Source organism: Catharus ustulatus, unplaced genomic scaffold (assembly GCF_009819885.2).
Source record: "Catharus ustulatus isolate bCatUst1 unplaced genomic scaffold, bCatUst1.pri.v2 scaffold_73_arrow_ctg1, whole genome shotgun sequence".
NCBI lineage: Eukaryota > Metazoa > Chordata > Aves > Passeriformes > Turdidae > Catharus > Catharus ustulatus.
This window is the reverse complement of record NW_024879543.1, coordinates 53,781-73,966: the sequence shown is the minus strand read 5'-3', so window position 1 is coordinate 73,966 and position 20,186 is coordinate 53,781. Positions and strand designations below refer to the sequence as shown.

General features: G+C 45.4%; 1 protein-coding gene across 1 annotated transcript; it reads right to left on the bottom strand.

The window, feature by feature from the left end:
* Positions 1-8,331: 8,331 nt before the first annotated feature.
* Positions 8,332-18,937, bottom strand: LOC117011507 (RNA polymerase II elongation factor ELL2-like). The gene is made up of 5 exons (XM_033086918.1): positions 18,696-18,937; positions 17,074-17,401; positions 14,768-14,834; positions 9,044-9,215; positions 8,332-8,430 (listed from the first exon to the last, which is right to left on the bottom strand). The coding sequence occupies exons 1-5, from the start codon at positions 18,804-18,806 to the stop codon at positions 8,332-8,334; spliced, it is 777 nt and encodes a 258-aa protein (XP_032942809.1). The 5' UTR covers positions 18,807-18,937.
* Between the last annotated feature and the right edge of the window lie 1,249 nt (positions 18,938-20,186).

Genomic DNA, 20,186 nt, shown 5'->3' with positions numbered 1-20,186 from the left:
CTCTGCTCTCAGAGCCAAGCTGGCAGCTGGCTGGTCCCAAGGGGAAGCGCAGCCGTGCTGGGCACAGCACACACTGCTGGCATTGGCCCTCCGGAGTGTGCCCAGCAGGAGAGAAAGGCAAACAGCAGCCCAGGGCTGGTGGCCCGGCTGAGGATTGCTGCTCTTGTGCCGGCTGCCCTGGCACTCCTGGCAAAGGGCAGCAGTGTGTGCAGCACTCTGGGCACAGGGGCAGGGAGCCGCGCTGCTCCGCAGGCTCCAGCCCAGGGCAGCGTCCTTCAGGCACGGCAGCTCTGCCGGGGAACCGAGGCCAGCGGGAGGCACTGACAGCTTGTCAGGGCACATCTGCAGGGACAGTGCCTCCCACAGCTCTGGCAGGAGGCGCCTGCAATGCTGCAGCTCTGCACTGAGCCAGGGCAAAGGTGGGAAATGCAGAGTGCTTTGCAGAAATAGTCAGGGGCACCAGGCCAGGCTGCTTTGTGCTCTCTGGAGCACAGCAAGCACTGTGCAGTGAGCTCTGAGCTGCTGGGAATGTGGGGATGAGCCTGATGGTCATCAGTGGGTTGTGAACTGATTTGGAAGGGAGCAGAATAATTTCAGTAGCTATTTGTGCTTGCTTTATTGCTTTCTGAAAGACAGCTACAATGTGGCTTCATTCAGAAAAGCACAGCCTTTTGTTTTGCGGCATTTTAGGGCAACTACTCAGGCAAGACCTTCAAAACAGCAACTGAAGTAATTCCCACTCAGTGAGCAAAAAACCTCAGAAACTCCTACACCTTTCTACTGTAAATCATGACATTTTGGTCTTGTCCTGCAAAGGGCTAAGCAACCTTTAAGGTGTGAATTGTCTTTTTGTCTTGCCAGCAGGGACAATGATGCTTGGTCTTGAGAGGAACGCTGGATTTGTCTTTAGAAAAAAACCGTGGGTCTGCTGGTAGATAAGACTAGCACTGAGAGATAGAAGAAACAATGGGATTGATTGCACTGATTGATGAATGGAAAAAGACATTTGCCTTTACAAACAAACTGTAGAAATGAACCCGGGTATTGGAAGATGAAAGAAACAATGGGGGGGAGGGGGGAAACTATGAATTCTGTAAGAATTAAAAATTAAAAGGAAGGGTTATACATTAGAGGGGAATCTTAGGTATCAGGCGTTCCGGGAAGTCTGTGCCTCTCAAGTACCTCAGCCAATGGGGAAAGAGAGAGGGAAATGCGGCCGGGAAAATAGGATAAAAAGGAGGCTTTGTCCTCCAAAAATCTGAGAGACCCCAGGGGAATGCCCCGTGGCATCTCCCTTTATTCGAATAAAGCAAAAGGGACTCCTCTGTCTCCCAATTGGACATAAACCTCTAGTGTTTGTGGATTAATTTTCCTGACAATTCTGGGGCGCTCGTCCAGGGTATTTCCACCGTCCGGGGCCGCAGGCAGCAGGCAGAGCTGAAGGCGCCTCACCAGTTTCGGTGATCAGCTCCCCTTGGTGCCAGCTGGCACCGGGCGATCGATTGGGTTCCCGAGTCTGTCCAGGAGACAGACGAGTGGCGGACCAGAGGGGTCCGTGAAGAGTCCACAGGGAAGGAGCACTGAAAATCTCACTGGTGAGTAAAACAGGGATACACCAGATGCCACTTCGTCAAGTTCCCCAAGGGGGAGGATTTGGGTTTGTGATTGTACCCCCTACTACCCAGGGTATAAGGGGACTGAAAAAGGAATTACCCCCATATTTGGATGATCCCATAGGGGTGGGGGAAAAGATAGAGGAATATTTGGGAAATGCAGATTATACATGGAAGGACCGGTATTTTCTTTTGGGAATTTTGTTTGGATCATCAGAGAAAAGAATGATTTTACAGAAAGCTCGGCAGCTGTGGGAGGATGAACACCCACAAGCAGCAGGGAGGGCTGGACCCAATGCACCCACGGTGGATGATGCCATCCCCCAGGCGGACCCCCAGTGGGACCCAAACAACCAGGCCAGTCTGGCTCGCCTCCGTGATTGCCGTGCTTATCTGATCAGGGCAATCAAGTCAGCTGCTCCCAAGACTAACAACATAGCTAAGGCTATGTCATTAGAACAGGAGAAACAGGAAAGCCCCTCTCGTTGGTTGGAGAGGATTAGGGATGCCTTGAGGAAGCACAGGGGGATGGATCCTGAGGGGCAAGCCTTTGACACATTGTTGAAGGTACAAGTTGTTCCTGAGGCCTGGCCTGATACAAGGAAAGGAGTACAGAAAGATGAAGAGTGGCAGAATAAACCTTTGGAGGAATTGGTTAGAAAAACACAGCAGATATCTGTAAGAAGGGATGAGGAAAAGGCAAAGACTAAGGCAAAGATGATGGCAGAGGTTTTGCACCCCCGGAGGGGTCCAAGGGGTCCCGTGGGACAGAGGGGATGGGGTCGGCCACAAGGGCGTGGCAGAGGCATTCCTTCCTCAGCAGGGGAGAGCCGACCCAAACAGCGGCTGGGGAAGAACCAGTGTGCTATCTGCAAGGCAGAAGGGCATTGGAAAAATGAGTGCCCGCAGAAACAGTTGGACCCTCAAGAGGAGGAAGTCCATAGGATAATGGAAATGGATTGTCAGGGGTGTCAGGGGCTCCTATTATACCAGGGACCCACCACTCAGGAGCCCTGGATAACCTTTAAGGTGGGTCCGGATGGAGAGGAGATGTGTTTTCTGGTACACACAGGAGCTTCTCAATCCACCTTAAATTTTATACCTAAAGGGGGAAATTATCAAAAAGATCCTTGGTTATTCAAGGAGTGAGTGGAAAAGATGAGCGAGTGTATTTTATTCAACCACTGTTAATTGATGTGGGAGATAGGTTTGAAATGCATGAATTTCTATTTGTTCTCAACTGTGACTGTAATTTACTGGAGAGGGATTTGATGGCTAGAATGGGAATGCAAATTCGTATTATAAAAAGTGACATGGAGTCCAAAACTGTGGTATCTTTGTGTAAAATGTCTGAGAAGGCTTATGCTGAAATAAATCCAGAAGCGTGGGCAGCTCCAGGGAAATATGGAAAATTAGACATAGAGCCTCTTCAAATTTCCTTGAAACAACCAGGACAAGTGGTGTCTAAAAAGCAATACCCTCTTTCAAGGGAGGGAAAGAAGGGGTTACAGCCTGTTATTGGGTCCCTGCTAAAAGCAGGTCTTTTGGAGCCGTGTATGTCTCCCTATGCCACTCCTATCCTGAGAGCTGAGAAACCAGATGGAACCTACAGAATGGTGCAGGATTTAAGAATAATAAGTGAAATAGTCAAACCAAGGCATCCCACAGTTCCGGATCCATATACAATCCTGAATCAGATCCCTTCTTCACATCAGTATTATTCTGTACTGGATTTGAAGGATGTTTTCTGGGGGTGTCCAATTACTGAAGATAGTAAATAGTATTTTGCCTTTGAGTGGGAAAGGAGGAAGGAGAGAAAATGATAAAGCAACAATTGACATGGACAGTACTCCCTCAGGGATATACTGAGCCACCGGTTTTGTTTGGGCAAGCTTTGCAGAAAATACTGAGAGTTTACTCCGCCCTCAGGAGTTAAGTTGTTGCAGTATGTGGATGATTTGCTCTTATCAGGGGAACAGGAAAAGGTGGTTGAAGAAGCTACTGTAAAGCTGCTTAATTTTCTTGCAAAAAAGGGACTTAAAGTGTCCGAAAAGAAAGCGCAGTTAGTAGAAAGAAGGTTAAATATTTGGGACACATCTGACTGAAGGGTTATGGTGCATCGATCCGAAAGAATACAAGGGATTTTAGAAGTACCTTTACCCCAGACTAAAAAGGAATTACAGCAGTTTTTAGGGTTGGTAGGATACTGCAGAGCATGGATTGAGGATTTCTCTGTGGCCAAACCTTTATATAACTTTTCAACCCAAAGCAGTCCTAATGTCTTGGTGTGGACACCAGAAGGGGAGCAAAGCTCTAGAAAACGAAAAGATAAATTGGTAAATGCACCAGTCTTAGCTCTTCAGACGCAGAGAAGGAGTTTCAACTGTATGTAGATGTTAAACTGGGTCATGCAAAAGGAATTTTGGTACAAGAGCGTGGGGGAATACAAAGACCTCTTGCCTGTTTTTCTAAGCTGTTAGACCCGGTGGCCAGTGGCTGAAGAACTGTGCAGCCACAGCTCCGATAGTGGCTGAGGCCCGAAAGCTGACAAGGGGAGGGTATCTGATTGTTAAAGTTTCACATCAGATTAAAGCTTTGTTAACTGAGAGAGCCTCTAAGTGGATGAGGAGCGCTCAATTATTACAGTATGAATCTTGTTTAATGGAACAGGAGGATTTAGAATATCAAAGTGGGGAAAATTTTAATTTGGCCTCCTGTTTAAATGGCCCTGAAGAAAAGGGGGGCCAGGATGAAAATCATGACTGTATTCAGGTTATAGACCGCCAAACCCAGGCTAGAAAAGATTTACGAGATACTCCCTGGCCTGAGGGAGAGAATGTGTTCATTGACGGCTCTTCAAGAGTGATAGGAGGGAAAAGATTTACAGGGTACTCTGTCGAGAATGGGAGGCGATTAAAGAAGGGGGGAGGTTACCGCCCACCTGGTCAGCCCAGACAGCAGAGCTGCATGCGCTTGTGAGAGCCTGTGAATTATATCGGGACAAGATAGTGAATGTTTTTACTGATTCTAAATATGTGTATGGGGTGATACTTGCATTTGGGAAACTGTGGGAAGAAAGAGGTTTATTAACCTGCAGGGGAAAGACGTTGGCTCACGAGAACTTCAGCTCTCGCCTGTTGGAAGTGGTGAATTTACCAAAAAGGGTGGCAATAATCCACATTAAGGGGCACCAGGCAGGGTGCTCGGAGGAGACAATAGGAAACCGACTGGCTGATGAAGCTCGGAAAGCCGCATTATTACCAGAAATCTCTAAGATCTTTCCCTTGCTCCCAGTAACTGCAGCGCTGCCAGAGAAGCTGTCTTTTCCACCAGAGGAAACTTGAGATAATTAAAAAGAGTGGGGCAGAGGAAAGAGAAAACAATTGGTTTACAAAGGATGGTAAACAGTGGGTACCAAAAGCTCTGGCCTTACAATTGTTAAAACAACTTCATGAAGGGAGCCATTGGGGCTCCCGAGCACTGGCAGAAGCCTTCCTCAAAGTGTGTGCTGCTGTGGTCTTTTTACTCTGGCAAAACGGGCTATTGAGGGTTGTTTGATTTGTGCTAAAACCAATAACAGTGTTACAAAGAAACTTGCCAGGGGAGGGAGGCCTTGGGCTGTACTTGCCTTCCAGAGATGCCAGGTGGATTTTACTGAAATGCCCCGAGTGGCAAGATTTAAATATCTTCTAGTAATAGTTTGTCAATTAACAGGGTGGCCAGAAGCATTTCCAACTGTTTCAGCAGCTACAGGATCAGTTGTTAAAGTATTTTTTAAACAAATAATTCCAAGATATGGGCTTGTGGAAGCCATAGACTCAGGGAAACTCATTTTACAGGAAAAATTCTTCAAGGAGTTATGGATGCTTTAGGAATACAGTGGAACCTCCATAACCCCAGCACCCCCAGAGTTCGGATTGGGTTGAAAGGATGAACGGAGAGATAAAGAAAGACCTTCTGAGGCTGGTGATAGAAACTAAGATGGCATGGGTATGATTTCTGCCCCTGGCTTTGGCAAGAATAAGGGCAAGACCCGGAGGAGATATTCAGTTATCTCCCTTTGAATTGATGTTTGGAATTCCTTACCCTTGTAATTCTCAGCCTAGTGGGGGGGTAGAGATAAGTGATGTATATTTGAAACAATATGTGGCTCAGATAGTGTCTCTTGTGAAATCTCTTGGACAGGAAGCTCAGCTGGCACAGACCCTGCCTTTGCACTTTGCTGTTCACAACATCCAGCCAGGAGATTGGGTCCTAGTTAAGGAATGGAAAGAAGCACCACTGGTGGTGAAGTGGCATGGACCTTTCCAGGTGTTGCTGACCACAGAAACAGCCGTCAAGACAGCTGAGCATGGCTGGACCCATCACACTTGGTTCAAGGTCTCTGCAGCCCCAGAGATTTGGACATCTCAGCTGGAGGAGAAGGACGGGAAGCCACGACTGACACTCCACAGGAGTGGACTGGAGCAGCAGCCAGTGCGTCGATATCGGGGGAAGCCTCATGTGCCTACCCACAGACTGCCTGCTGAAATAGTTTGTGTGGACATCCCTCCTCTCAGATCTCCAGCTGTTGGGGGCCAACCCTTGCTGTCATTGTTTTCTTTATGTTCAGCTCTTTCTGTGCCTTCACTCGCCACAGGCAGTGCCAAAGACAACATGAAAGTGAAAATTAAGTTAGATTAGATTACACAATTAGAATGTTTCTCTTCATAATCTTACCTTTATACTGTCAGTTAGGTTGAGGCCAAGAATGGGAAAATAGCTTTTTAACCTTAGGAGAAGAAGTAGCAAAAATCTTTAACCTTAGCAATTGCTGGGTCTGTGGAGGGCCAGGGGGATCTGAAAACTGGCCATGGGTGGCCAGCCCAGTCGAGCCTAAATGGTGGGTTAACACCCTGAGTGAGGTCTGTAATGGAACAGGACTTTGGGATGAAGAAGGAAGTCCATGGAGGCTTCATTCTTCTGAAAGAGGCACTTATTATCTAAATAGAACAGGAAGCACATACGTGGGAAAAAGTGTTTGTGACTGGACTTTATCTTTAGGTTTAGATTGTTGGACCTCAACTGCCCTCCTTATGATTGTTCCAGATATCAAGGGAGATGGAAACAACCCATGTTAGGCTCACTAATGGTAGTTGGGTTATGTACCAGTCCAAACATGGAAAGGATGGGAATGGGACATGTTTTCATGGCTACCTGGTGGACTTTGGGTTAAACAACTGCTTTTCTTCCTCTTACGTGCTGTAGCAACTCTACTCTTTTTACCATGCATGATCCCTTGCTTAGTACAACTTACTCAACATGTAATCAAAGGGATGCAGGTAATAGCCATGCCTACTGATCCAGAGATGGCTATAGGAGGAGAGAAACTGATGTCACTGCAAATAATTGCAAAACGAAAAAGGACCCAGGAACAAAAGATTAAGGTAATGATAGACAAAATTTGTAAAGACAATTATTAAAAAAATTAGAAGAGGAGGAATTGAGAGGAACGCTGGATTTGTCTTTACAAACAAACTGTGGGTCTGCTGGTAGGTAAGACTAGCACTGAGAGACAGAAGAAACAATGGGATTGTTGCACTGATTGATGAATGGAAAAAGACATTTGCCTTTACAAACAAACTGTAAAAATGAAACTGGGTATTGGAAGATGAAAGAAACAATGGGAGGGAACTATGAATTCTGTAAGAATTAAAAATTGAAAGGGAGGGTAATACATTAGAGGGGAATCTTAGAGGTATCAGGCGTTCCAGGAAGTCTGTGCCTCTCAAGTACCTCAGCCAATGGGGAAAGAGAGAGGGAAATGCAGCCAGGAAAATGGGATAAAAAGGAGGCTGCGTCCTCCAAAAATCTGAGAGACCCCAGGGGAATGCCCCATGGCCTCTCCCTTTATTCGAATAAAGCACAAGGGACTCCTCTGTCTCCTTTTTGGACATAAACCTCTAGTGTTTGTGGATTAATTTTCCTGACAGCCTGTTCTGGGATCAGACCACGAGCTTGTTTGCTTTTGGCTTCTCGTTTTGCTGTAGCCCCTCTGTGGCAAATGTTCATAACCCTGCAAAGCTGACCAAGCCTTGCTCACGCTGTCCATCCCAGTGCTTCTGGCAGAGGCAGCAGATGGAAGCCTCCTCTGCTGGAAAGGGAAACTTTTTGGAATGGCGAAGGGATGCCAAAGTCCATACAATATTGCACCAAAAGACTGGAGCCCTCACTCTTCAGGACATTCTAACTGATCCTACCTAAGGATCACCCAATAACCTGAGGTGGTTCTAGTGAGTGTCAGCCCGAGCTCCCCCCTCTATTGCAGGGCTGTTCTTCCTCTCAGTAATAAAGGCTCAGCTGTCTCTCTCTGACACATTGCTGACCCAAGGCCAGTCTCTTCCATATCCCTTATAGAAGGACTTTGCCTTAGATCCTCGAATTTTGCATGCATGCATGTGTGCAAAAGCCAACACAAACCTTCAGCAAAACCAAGGTGTAAAAGCAGTGAAATTTCTTTATTGTTAAATTTCAATATTAACTTCTTTCAACTTTTAAAACTTCCTACACTTCTGTGGTCCAATCCTTCTTTTTTAACAAATAATCATCTACCCAGTGCTAACTTAACTGTCAAACACTAACTTAAGGAATCCTAAAAGCCTGATCTTATATTCGAAGTAAAAATCCACAGGTCACTGATTTGAAAGGCTGAAGCAGATGAGTGGTGCCAAGACTCCACTTACTGCTTGTCAAACTCAGATATTTGCCTCTGAATGTGGGACAGCCTTTTGTGGAGGTACTGGCACCTGCTCTTCATTTCAGAGTAGCTGGGGCTACCCTGTCAAGGAGAAAGAAAAACAAAATTAGGGCATACAACCATTTCTGCAGAGTTTAGAATCTGATGTGCTTTGCTTTAAAAAAACTTTGAGCCAGACTCAGCAGTAACCATTGTCCTGCAGGTCTGGTGTCACACATATCTGTTGTAACTGCTGATAATCTGCCAGGATTCGATGAAGCAGCATCTGCAAGAAAAAAAACCCATAAAGAATGTTTCACTACACTATAAAATGGAAGTCTAGGTAAAACACTAAAAATACCTTCTGTTTGGCTCTAGAGATTTTCTTCTCTGTGAGCCACCACTCTTCTGGGAGGTCTGCAAGAGGAAATCCTCAACTCACAGCATCACCCAAGATCTGCAATTACGCCTCTCAATAGGGAACAGAAGGAGCACATGCTCCAAGACTCTGCTTGGGACACACCTCTCCTAACTGTTCATAGACAGCTCAAACAGGGGTTTTGTGGCAGGATCTTGCAAAAATCAGACCCAGCCCAAGCAGTGTCTCAACACATATGCCAGTTCTGCAGTTTCCCTTCGTCTCACTGAGCAGCTCCAGGGAACCCAAAACACTGCTGGGATGGAGCACAGCCTTCATGGCTTTATCCTTCTTTACCTGATAGGTTTCAGAGCCTGGATTCAGACACTTCCATTGTTCATAAAACTGCACGAAATCCTTGTTGATCTTGTCAATCTGAGCATGTAAATTCCTGTATTCCTCATACCCTGCATTGAAGTCATCCTTGTAGTGCTGGCCTTGCTCCAAGGAGACGATGGCTGTGTATTTTCTAATATAAAAAATGAGATCATTTTTGTATGAGTGAACTCTAAGAGAACATTCTACTGTGTTTCTATTCCATAGAGCACATGTGTAGTTTTACACCAAGCACGTGGTTGTGATATATGTTATAATTCGTGTTTATATAAAAGGATTGTATGAAATAAAATAAAGTAAAAAGAACATCTTAAACACCAAGCACCCGGGGCCATAGACAACAACCGTAATTAGCATATCAACAGACCTAGCCCGGTGATCTCCACAACTAACGTGAAGAGATTATCATCATCATCATCATCATCATCATCATCATCATCATCATCGGACAGGAAGAGATCATCGATAATATACCTACCAAAGTACCAATCACCTCCGATGGCTCCCATATGCGAGAAGACAGCACTTCATTACACATCAATACGGAGCAGACACAGCCTTCATCAGCATGCAGGAAGGACTTTTGTCCAGGGCAGCACCAGAAAAGGATTTAATTTAAATATGAGAATTTGCTGCAGAAACAAAGGAAATTCTCGCCTCAGGCCAGGAAAAACTGTATAAAGCTGGAATCTCTGAGATGGCAGGGTGTGAACACAGGGGGATCCGATGCAGTAGAGATCAGATCAGCGTGTGTGTCCACCCAGTGCCGACCCCGGGATCGGCGCTGTCGTGTTTTCGCTTGTGGCTTCCCAGGACCGTATTTTTGGTCACAAAAATAAAAATTGCTGTTTCACTATTTAATTCGACTTGATTTGGTTATTATCTATAACACCCACCTTTGCTCTGGCTCAGTGAAGAGCTGCAGCATTGCAGGCGCCTCCTGCCAGAGCTGTGGGAGGCACTGTCCCTGCAGACGTGCCCTGACAAGCTGACAGTGCCTCCTGCTGGCCTCGGTTCCCCGGCAGAGCTGCCGTGCCTGAAGGACGCTGCCCTGGGCTGGAGCCTGCAGAGCAGCGCGGCTCCTGCCCCTGTGCCCAGAGTGCTGCACACACTGCTGCCCTTTGCCAGGAGTGCCAGGGCAGCCAGAACAAGAGCAGCAATCCTCAGCCGGGCCACCAGCCCTGGGCTGCTGTTTGCCTTTCTCTCCTGCTGGGCACACTCCGGAGGGCCAATGCCAGCAGTGTGTGCTGTGCCCAGCACGGCTGCGCTTCCCCTTGGGACCAGCCAGCTGCCAGCTTGGCTCTGAGAGCAGAGGATTCGCCCGGGACCAGGAAGAGGCACCCAGGGCCAGGCTGCTGCCTCCTGCAGCTCCAAGGGCTCCTTCCAGCCGCCTCTGCCCAGGCTCAGGCTGCTCCGGGCTCTGCCAGGGCTCTGCTGGGGCTGCACCCTGGGCAGGGCAGGGCTCACTCTCACCTCACAGTCACTGACAGCTCTGCACCACATCCTGGAGACCTTTCAGAGTGCCCTCACCGATCTTTCTGCTTTCTCAGTGGAGCCAAACTCTCCTCCAGCCAAAGATATTGCACTCATGGATGGAAATCCAAGTGACAGGAACCCAAAGGCTCTTGAGTCACAGCTGAAGCCCTGCATCTGCAACTAGGATGTCTTGGCTGCCCTCCTCCTCCTTTGGTTTTTTCTGCAAATGCCATGCCCTTTCTGCCTCAGTTAGAAGTCACACAGCTGGGAAAAAATGGGCCAGTGGGCCATATTCCAAAGGCAGCTTGGTCTGGGGAGGATGAATAAAAGAAGAGTCTTCCGAAGCACACCAAAGAAGCCAGAAATTTCTCTTTGCAGCATTAAGAAACAACTGGCAATTCAGAAGGAAATGTTGAACTTTCTCACAGGGTCAGAAGGAATCAAATCTTCCAAATGAGTTGAGGTTTCAGAAACTTGATTTCTTTTCAATCCTAGTCTACATCCCCACTCTACAATCCTTTTCAGCAATTCTACTCTAGGCTGGTTGTGGAGTAAATGATCCTGATGTGATTACCACAGTCTTCTCTCCTCCTTTCTCTTCTTCCCTGAAATTATGAGTGGCACCAGGATGGAAATAGGCTTAGATGATGTTACAGGTCTTCAATCACAAAACACTCCAAGATTTCTTCAACATTTTTGGCATGGAGACAATTGAGGAAGTTGTAAAGTACTCTCCAAGAGCATTCACAGCCCCTTTGAATGTTCCCAAATACATTCCTCCCTCAGTCAATTTCATATCCTTCCCCAGAAGGTTATGCCATTGCTGGCCACACCTCTAGCCTTTCAGCTGAATGCATTAACAACAGGAAACTTAGGAAAAAGACTGGACTTGAAAGTCCACATGGTTCTGTGCAGGAATCTCTGTCTCTCTAGAAAGACTGGTTGCGACAGAGGATTTTTGACAAAACTACAAAACTACCAGAGTTTCCATGTAGAGACATTCAAACAATTTCTCTTTCAAACCCACTGAAGTATCTTCTCTCCAGCACTTGTAAATGTGTTTTACAAAACATTTGCCAAGATTTCCATATTCACTGTCAGCTTAGAGCAGCCCAAATGCATTCCTCTGTAACCCTCCAAAACAAGGGGATTTGGGGAGGGCGTTGTCCAAACTCCTACGCCTTTGGCAGTTGCAAAGTGTTTAAATTACAAGAAAGTTCAAAGAGCACCCCAATACGTATCATAAAGAATTTGGATTTGCCACAATATTTTCTTAAAATGTACATGACTTTATAGTATAGATACTGGGATTCCTTCTCCTACTGAAAAAATTTATTTCATTGGATAAACTTAAGGCTTGAAGAATTGACCAGAAGAAAGCCACACCAAATGCTGTATAGACAACAATGAGAGATAGAGTTATCAACAGTGAAATATCTTTATTATTGTTAAAGTTCAATACTAACTTTTTTAAGCATCTAAAACTTACTAATCTTCTTTGATCTAATCCTACATATTTAACAAATAATCTACTGCTCACTTCTAACATAACCTACCAATCAATACTAATTTATATAATCCTAAAAATCTAATCTCAGAATTGAAATAAAAAATCCAGAGGTCACAGTTTTTTCAGGCTGAAGCAGATGAGTGGTGCCAGGACTCCACTTACTGCTTGTCAAATTCAGATATTCGTCTCTGAATATGAGACAGCTTTTTGTGGAGGTACTGGCACCTGCTCTTCATTTCAGAGTAGCTGGGGCTACCCTGTCAAGGAGATAGAAAAAATAAATTAGGGTATACAAACACTTCTGCAGAGTTTAGAATCTGATGTGCTTTGCTTTAAAAAAGCCTTGAGCCAGACTCAGCAGTAACCATGGTCCTGCTGGTCTGGTGTCACACATACCTGCTGTAACTGCTGATAATCTGCTAGGATTTGATGAAGCAGCATCTGCAAGGCAAAAACTATGAAGAATGTTTCACTACCACCATAAAATGCAAACCTAGGTAAAACACTAAAGATACCCTCTGTTTGACTCTAGAGATTTTCTTCTCTTTGAGCCACCACTCTTCTGGGAGGTTTCAAAAACAAATCCCCAACTCCCAGCATCACCCAAGATCTGCAATTACGCCTCTCAATAGGGAACAGAAGGAGCACATGCTCCAAGACTCTGCTTGGGACACACCTCTCCTAACTGTTTGTTCATAGACAGCTCAAACACGGGCTTTTGGGCAGGGTCTTGCAAAAATCAGACCCAGCCCAAGCAGTGTCTCAGCACATATGCCCATTCTGCAGTTTCCATTTGTCTCACTGAGCAGCTCCAGGGAATCCAAAACACTGCTGGCATGGAGCACAGCCTTCATGGCTTTATCCTTCTTTACCTGATAGGTTTCAGAGCCTGGATTCAGACACTTCCATTGTTCATAAAACTGTCTGAAATCCTTGTTGATCTTGTCAATCTGAGCATGTAAATTCCTGTATTCCTCATACTCTGCATTGAAGTCATCCTTGTAGTGCTGGTGTTGCTCCAAGGAGACAATGGCTGTGTATTTTCTAAAGGAAAAAATAGATTTTTCTGTGAGTGAACTCTAAGAGAACATTCTAATTAAGCACATGTATTATTCCATAAAGCACATGTGCAGTTTTACACCAAGCACGTGGTGAATGTCAAACACAGACTCCCAAGCTTTGAGGCAGATGCTCTGGGACTGGCTGTTTCTACATGCAAGCTCATGTGCTTGAAGAGGATGTAGGCAGGTAATTCAGAAATCTGCCACATTTCTAGAACACCTAGTTACTAATAGTTTACATTGTAGAGGTTTTCTTCTTTAGCAAGTGGAGCCCATTTAGGAATCATTGGCACTCATTTCAAATATCAAAGGACCAACAAAGACCACAACTTCAGGAAGAGAAGAAACATTTCTACATTATATTCTCTTTTTAGATTGAAAAAACTTTGAAATTTAAATTTAGTTTTGAAAGTCCCTCTGCAATACATTTTTGTCAGGGACTGCATTAATGGATTTGGTTACACAGACTCGAACTTCTGAGCTGCATTTATGTCTGCCTGTCTAACAGCAAAGCAGAGGTGATGATAAAATTTGATTCTTCTACTGGACAGCAGTTAGAAAACTGAGTCTTGAACTGAGGCGCTTGTAATACAGCCATTAAAATAAAAAACCTCTGAAACTAACACTAAAAAAACCCAAACCACATCAGCTCCTAAGGAGGGCAAAATTAATGCTTAAATTAATCATTAATGCTTTAATCATTAATAGTTAAAGCCACTGCTGGGAGAAATTTTTTCTTCATTCCCTTCTCCTTCAAATCAACATGAGTGAGGTTTACCAAGCTCATGATACAAATTCAAGATGAAGTGGCAATGAGAATAACAGACACCACTTCCCAACACTGGCATAACAATGCTTCTATTCCTATGAGCCTGAGCACCTGGTTCTTTTGGATGACCAAACTACATCAGTATGGGAATAAATCCTTAAAACCTCCTGAGATTAATTGCTCCAAGCAGTAAATCTTGGAGCATATTGAAATTCAGTACCAAGACAGGCAACAGCTGGTGCCAGGGATGGATCCCAGGCCAGATGCACCTGACTCATGTGCAGGTGTGTTCTGAAAAGGAAACTACAGATGTCTCTCAACACTTTGGGAGGTGTCAGAGAAGAACTAGCCTGGACTTGTGGCTTCTGCCCAGAGCCATTTCCTAGCAAGAGCCCCAGCCCAGGCCTCCCTGAGCTGCTCCCTGCAGGGCCAGCCTTGCCCTCAGCCTTCCCCCGGAGCATCCCTGGCTGTATCCAATGTGCCCCAGGGCCCTGCCGCGCCTGCTCCAAAGGCCACAGCTGCCCCAGAGCCCAAGGGCTGCAGGAGGCCTGACTGCCCTGCCAACAGCACTGCTCTGGCACGAGCTGGCAGCAGTTCCCAGGGTTTGATAGCACACACACACACACTTCTCCCTCCCTGCTGCACTGCAAATCCCAGGGGGGGATGCAGCCCCACGGCTGCAGCTGACCCTGTGCAGCTGCACTGCAGGAAGGGAGGGCCCGGCCGGGCCGAACCCACCTCGGGGTTCATCTCAGCTCTTGGCCTTGGAGGCACAGCAAAACCTGCTCAACATCATCCTTTCAAAACTGGGAAGGGCTTCACATGGCACCCCACTGCGAGTGGCAAGGCTTAATTGCTATTTTACTCACCTCAGGTAGTCTGCTTGGTTGGTTGTTGCAGAGCATGTGGAGACAATGGAAGTGTCTTTTCTTGTTCCTGCAGAAAAGCAGAATTTTGACACTCTTCATCAGGAAATCTTTAAAAAGCCAAAAATTACCCACTGGATGGCCTTGTAAAAGTCCTTCAGAGCTTTCTTCTCACCAGTAAATTACTTCGGAAAAAAACTATGAAAATTAATAAAGGGGCACACACAACATTCTCTACAGGAGCCAGTTCCAAGCTTTAGAAAGAAAGCATGGCCACTTTATTCTACAGGTTCTGCACTCCCACAGTGTAAAGCCCAGCTCAGCTTTTCTTCTTTGAAGGCATGAGGTGGCATCTGCACAACCATTCAAGTCTTGCAGCAACAGATGCAGTTTCAACAAACATAACAGCTTGAGAGAGACAGAGGGGGAAGAGTGAGACAACATGCCGGTTCTAACAAAAACCAGAGAAAAAAGCTGGAGTTCTTATCATGCCTTGTTGTTATCGCCACTTCCTTGCCCATTCCAGAAGCCCAAAGTTTGGATGCAAAGTTTCTGCCCTCTTGTCAGCAGGAAAGTCACAGTATGTTCAATACAAGTTGTAAGAACAGCTTTGCTGTGAGCATTTCATTTCCAAAAGTGCATTTGCTCTCATGGCTCAGTCCTCACAAAAGCTTCAGTCTAAGCCCCAACTTGAAACACAGTCCAGATTTTTCCTTCACCAGCTGCTCAGAATTTTGTAACTGGCTCCTGAAGAATGATGCTCATGTATTTATAGATTCAAGCAGGAATCCTTCCAAAGTCATCCCAAGGCTTGCTGGTACCATGTGTATGTCCAGAAGAAATGTGGAAAGACCATCTCAAAGCCCCTGTCTATACAAACACATCACCACTTGAAAGAGGCATCTACACACTCTAAACATGCCTCCAGTCTATACCCAGGCAGTAATTTGCAAATTCAACCTCCAAAAGAGATAACACACAAAGAAAGAAACTGAACTCTGCCCTACTGGGTATGTCCCTGTGATCAGATATCTTTGGGCATTTCTGTTTTACTTTTCAATGTCGTTTTCAATTGGAAGTACTTCTAAAGCTTTTGAAGAAAGACATTCTGCACCTAAGATGCAGAGGAGCTCATGGCACAGTTCAAACTAGAACTCCAGGAAACCCCAGCCCAGGTTTTGTAGCTTTTGGAGTTTCCATGAAAAGGCTGAGTTCAATGAACAATGATGAAATCATTGAGATTTGATCTGTGTATTTTAGCAAACTAGTCTGCAATAAATGTGTAATGGGTTTCTATCTTCAACATGCAAACTTGAAAACCTGCTGGTGGAAAAAGTGGTGACTCAGTCAATTGTCAGTTTACTGGAAATCAAATGGAAAGGAAACATCCCTTTTCTGTGACTTTCTAGTGCCAGGCTCTTCCTTTTTACCATGTTCTCCCAACAGCAATCTAGTTAATATTTCTTTCCTCTTGATTCGTTTTGCACTACAGAGAGAGAATCTCTAAAGATGAATGGAGTCTTAGATAAGGTTCCAGCAGCACAGATTCTGGCCTTTGCTGTTGTTGCCTTTTAAATAACAAGACTTACAATGTAATGCAATTACAGAAAACAAAGTCTTGGTTTTTCATGACCATTCAACAGGGATAATGGTAGAGCAGTAAAATAGAGCAGTGCCTTCATGTATCCAGTCCCTGGTTTCAAAGCTCCCTTTTCACACAGTGCAAGAGCACAATTAACTATTTCAGAGCACTGTCAAAGAAGAATGTTGCCATAAGAGAAGCCACTACAACAGGACATAAAGAGATGCACAGACGGAATGAAGAAAAGCATTATGTCGTGGCTTAACACAAGTGAAGGTTTGGAATTAGGACACCTGACAAAAATTCTGCTGGAGAGACTGTGGTAAGGAAATGACAGCTTACATCCCTTGCAGCCCAAGACCTAAGAACATCAGTGACCATCTGTACCTGCAGGTACTCAAATCTTGGGCAGTATAAAGGTGGTACCTCTAGACCAACTTGGGGACCCCCACCACCAACAAGACCAAGGCTGAAGAAGGACTGGCTGGATGACAGAGAATCCATGGGGTGGTGATATCTTCATCCTTAAGGTCTGTCTCTTCCCCACAGCCCACCTCTCTTCTCTTATTCCTTCCTATCTCCCTAGTTTGCATTTACTGTTAATAACATCTGTACAATTGAAAAGGATCTCACTTGTGGCCTAATTTGGGCAGAAGCTCCTCTTAATATTCAAAGTTTTACACCAGAGTTCTCCAGAGAGGAGTTAGGAAAAGCAGCATATGAATACCTTCATCGAAATCCAAAGGATGTGCCTGCTTCAGCCTTCCCAATTCATTTTTCTTCCCGATTGAATTGGGGATCTCCTCCTGCACCCTGGCAGGCTCTGGGATGCTAGACCTCTGGAAGTTGTCTTTCTTGTGCACCTCATGGATGCAGGGGGAAATGGAGCCAACACTTGGAGACATGTTCCCAGTAAAAAGGGATGTGGAAGGCAGCACCCAGGAAGAAGAGAGGCCTCCAGCTGCTGGCTGGATGTGACTGGTGAATTGCTGGTGACCAGTTCGGCTCTTCTTGCTCTTCACAGGACTGGTAAAGTCAGGAGCCAGAGGCCGTTTCTGCAACAATAACAAGATTATTCATCCATTAATCTATGATCAGGATCAGGATTTGCTCCCATTCTGAAAAAGCAGCATTTCTGAAGTGGCAATGGTTGAAAAAACATCTTTCTTAACTAAAAAGATCATTCAAACCAGGAAATAGTGCAGGCAAATACATGCTCTATCTCATTCCTACTTTCTCATCTTCAGATTTCAAGTCAGGAGCTAAAAGGCTTTGGGAGGTAGACACTCCTTCAGCAGCTCTATCAACAGCTTCCCCGAAATGGGGAGGTCCAGTGTTTTTTTTCTAGCTGCCAATTCCTGCTTGCACACACCAGAAAAAAAGACTCAGCTCTTGCTGTCACACACACACATGATTTGCTAAGGGGTCTGTTTTAGCTGTCCTACTTGTTAAAGGACAAGATCAGAGCTTCACTGACAGAACCCAGGAGTACAGGGAGTGGTGGTTGGTTCTTAATTCCCATCAGGACAAACAAACACATCAGTCACATGTCAGGATACTCTTGTGCTTTTTAGGTATAGTAGATTTCACTCCAGCAGCCACTCCACTCTTTAAGCTCAAAAGCTGATGGCTAAAATATTCTTAGATTTGTACAAGAGACTTTCACAAATGGTGACTTCTGAGCCCTTCCTTTTTCCTCAGTGCACTTCCATCATTTCTCAGCTCTTCCCAAGGACCTTCTCAAAGGTGCTGGCTCACAAGCCACAACACATGGCCACAAGCTCCCCACTCCCACAGCAAACTTCAGGACTGAGGATGGAGTAGAACAGGACAGCCATGCTGTTCCCAGGCAGAGTGAGGAGGAGAGAAATGAAGGCAGAGAAGAGAATGAGGGAATATCACTGTATCCTGTAGATGCCAAGTTGGTCTGGCCACGTGGATAGTGCAGATCTGGAGCAAACAATGAGAATGAAAGGAAGAGAGAGGGAAAAGAGAGCGAGAGGGCCCCATCTGCCCCACCCTGGTGCAGCCTCTTATGCACAGGAGTCTTTTGACACAGTTTTGTCCTGCATGCAGAGCCAGCCCTTTGAGCCCTTCTGCAGGGAATGAGTTGAGGCTGGGGACTGAGCTCCAGGCTCCAGGCAGAGCAGAAAGTTGGCTCAGGACAGTGCTGCTCCACCCCTGCAGGACCCTCTCTTCTGATCACAGCCTTCCTGCCAAAGCTGTCAGAATGCCTGAGGCACAGCATGCTTTGGCCTGGTCCTGCACATTCACATCACAGCTTTTACACCTTCAGCAGAGGGCTAAACCTTAATACACAATAGAGAATGTTAAAAATGCACCAAATACCTGAGCAGATCTTGCTGGAGCATCTCTCTCAGAAGGCTCAGGAGATGGCACTTGGCTGCTGCTGGTGGTGTTTTGAGATGGAGCTGATTTGCTGTAAGGGTGGTCAAACATTTCAGGTTACAAGGCATAAATATCAACTGTTATCTTTTTTTGTTACAGGTAAAACAGATTTTCAGTGTCAGGACCCAAGGAAAAAGCATGAAACTGAGCTGAGGGAGCTTTAGGCTGGAGATCAGGAAAATGTTCTTGCCCCACAGGGTGCTGGAGCACTGGAACAGGCTCTCCTGGCCAGTGGTCACTGCAGCAGGAGCTCAAGAAGCATTTGGACAACACTCTTGGGCACAGGGTGTGATTCTTGTGGTGTCCTGTGCAGGGCCAGGAGTTGGACTCCATGACCCTGATGGGTGTCTGCTGACTCAGCATATTCTAACAAGCTCAGGCTTCATTTCCCAGGGTGTTTTTTTCTGAAAAGTCTCTTTTCCTTCCTCTAAAGACTGAACTTACCTAGCAAGTATTAACTTCAAATTCTCCCTCTCCATTTCAGTGTAGCCAGGCCAATCAGTCTGAAGGGTTTGAAAGAGATGTTCCTTCAGACTGTAGGAATTATCCTTTAGATTCAGGTTGGCTACCTACAGGCAGACATTTAAGAAAACAAACCTTCATTGTGGTTGCTATATGCAAACTACAGAAATCCAGTTAGTCCTGAACAGCTGTTTGTGAGCACCCAACTGGAACTGAACAATGTCCTTTGGTAGAGAGATGAATTATTCCTCTATCACATGAGCTTTAAGCTCTACTTAAAGTTTCACCAATTGGAAATAACCCAGTATCTGTATTCATATCTTGCAAATGTTCCTTTCAAAACAACATTTGGTGCTACAATGTGTAAGGAGAGGTGGTCAGGCCCAGCATCCCTCCCACTTCATGTGCCTGAGCCAGGGTTCATTCCTGCAAAGTCCTGCAGTGAGAACACTGTGCACATGGCTTGCTCTATTCCTTTAGAATAAATGAGGTTCATATCTTCCTTAAGTCAAATACAAAATCTACTCAAAAAGCTAAAAGGAGGTAGTAAAACCTGAAGACCACTAATATGAAAAGTGCTGGTTTAGACTTCATCACCTGAAACCTGCTGAGACTTCCTGCTGGGATGGAGACAGGAAAAGTCTCCATCAATTTGAACCCTACCACACATTAAATAACTCATCAGAACACCACAACCATCTCTCAAAATTTGGCCGTTTTCTTTCTTTGAAAACATGATAAACACTGATGTTTCTCTGATGGTTTGTGTTGGTGCCTGTATCCCCTAAGCTTAAAAAAATTGTAGAAGTAACAAAGATACCAGAATCAGGAATTCATGTCTTAAAAGCAGAACTAAGGTTGTTTTGGAAGGGAAGCAAATATCTGAGTCCATTTGATAAGCCAGTCTTGCATCCAAAACCGTATCTTTTTGAATTATCCTCCCTGGACATTGTTCATAGCTAAAGAGGA

What these genes read in the sequence shown, in the direction of transcription:
- LOC117011507 (XM_033086918.1), bottom strand. Translation starts at nt 18,806, where the DNA reads ATGTTTGACCACCCTTACAGCAAATCAGCTCCATCTCAAAACACCACC. An exon ending in TCCTTTGGATTTCGATGAAG is followed by an intron (nt 14,835 to 17,073) that starts GTATTCATATGC and finishes GCTTTTCTGCAG; the next exon opens with GAACAAGAAAAGACACTTCC. An exon ending in AACCAAGCAGACTACCTGAG is followed by an intron (nt 9,216 to 14,767) that starts GTGAGTAAAATA and finishes TTTTTATATTAG; the next exon opens with AAAATACACAGCCATCGTCT.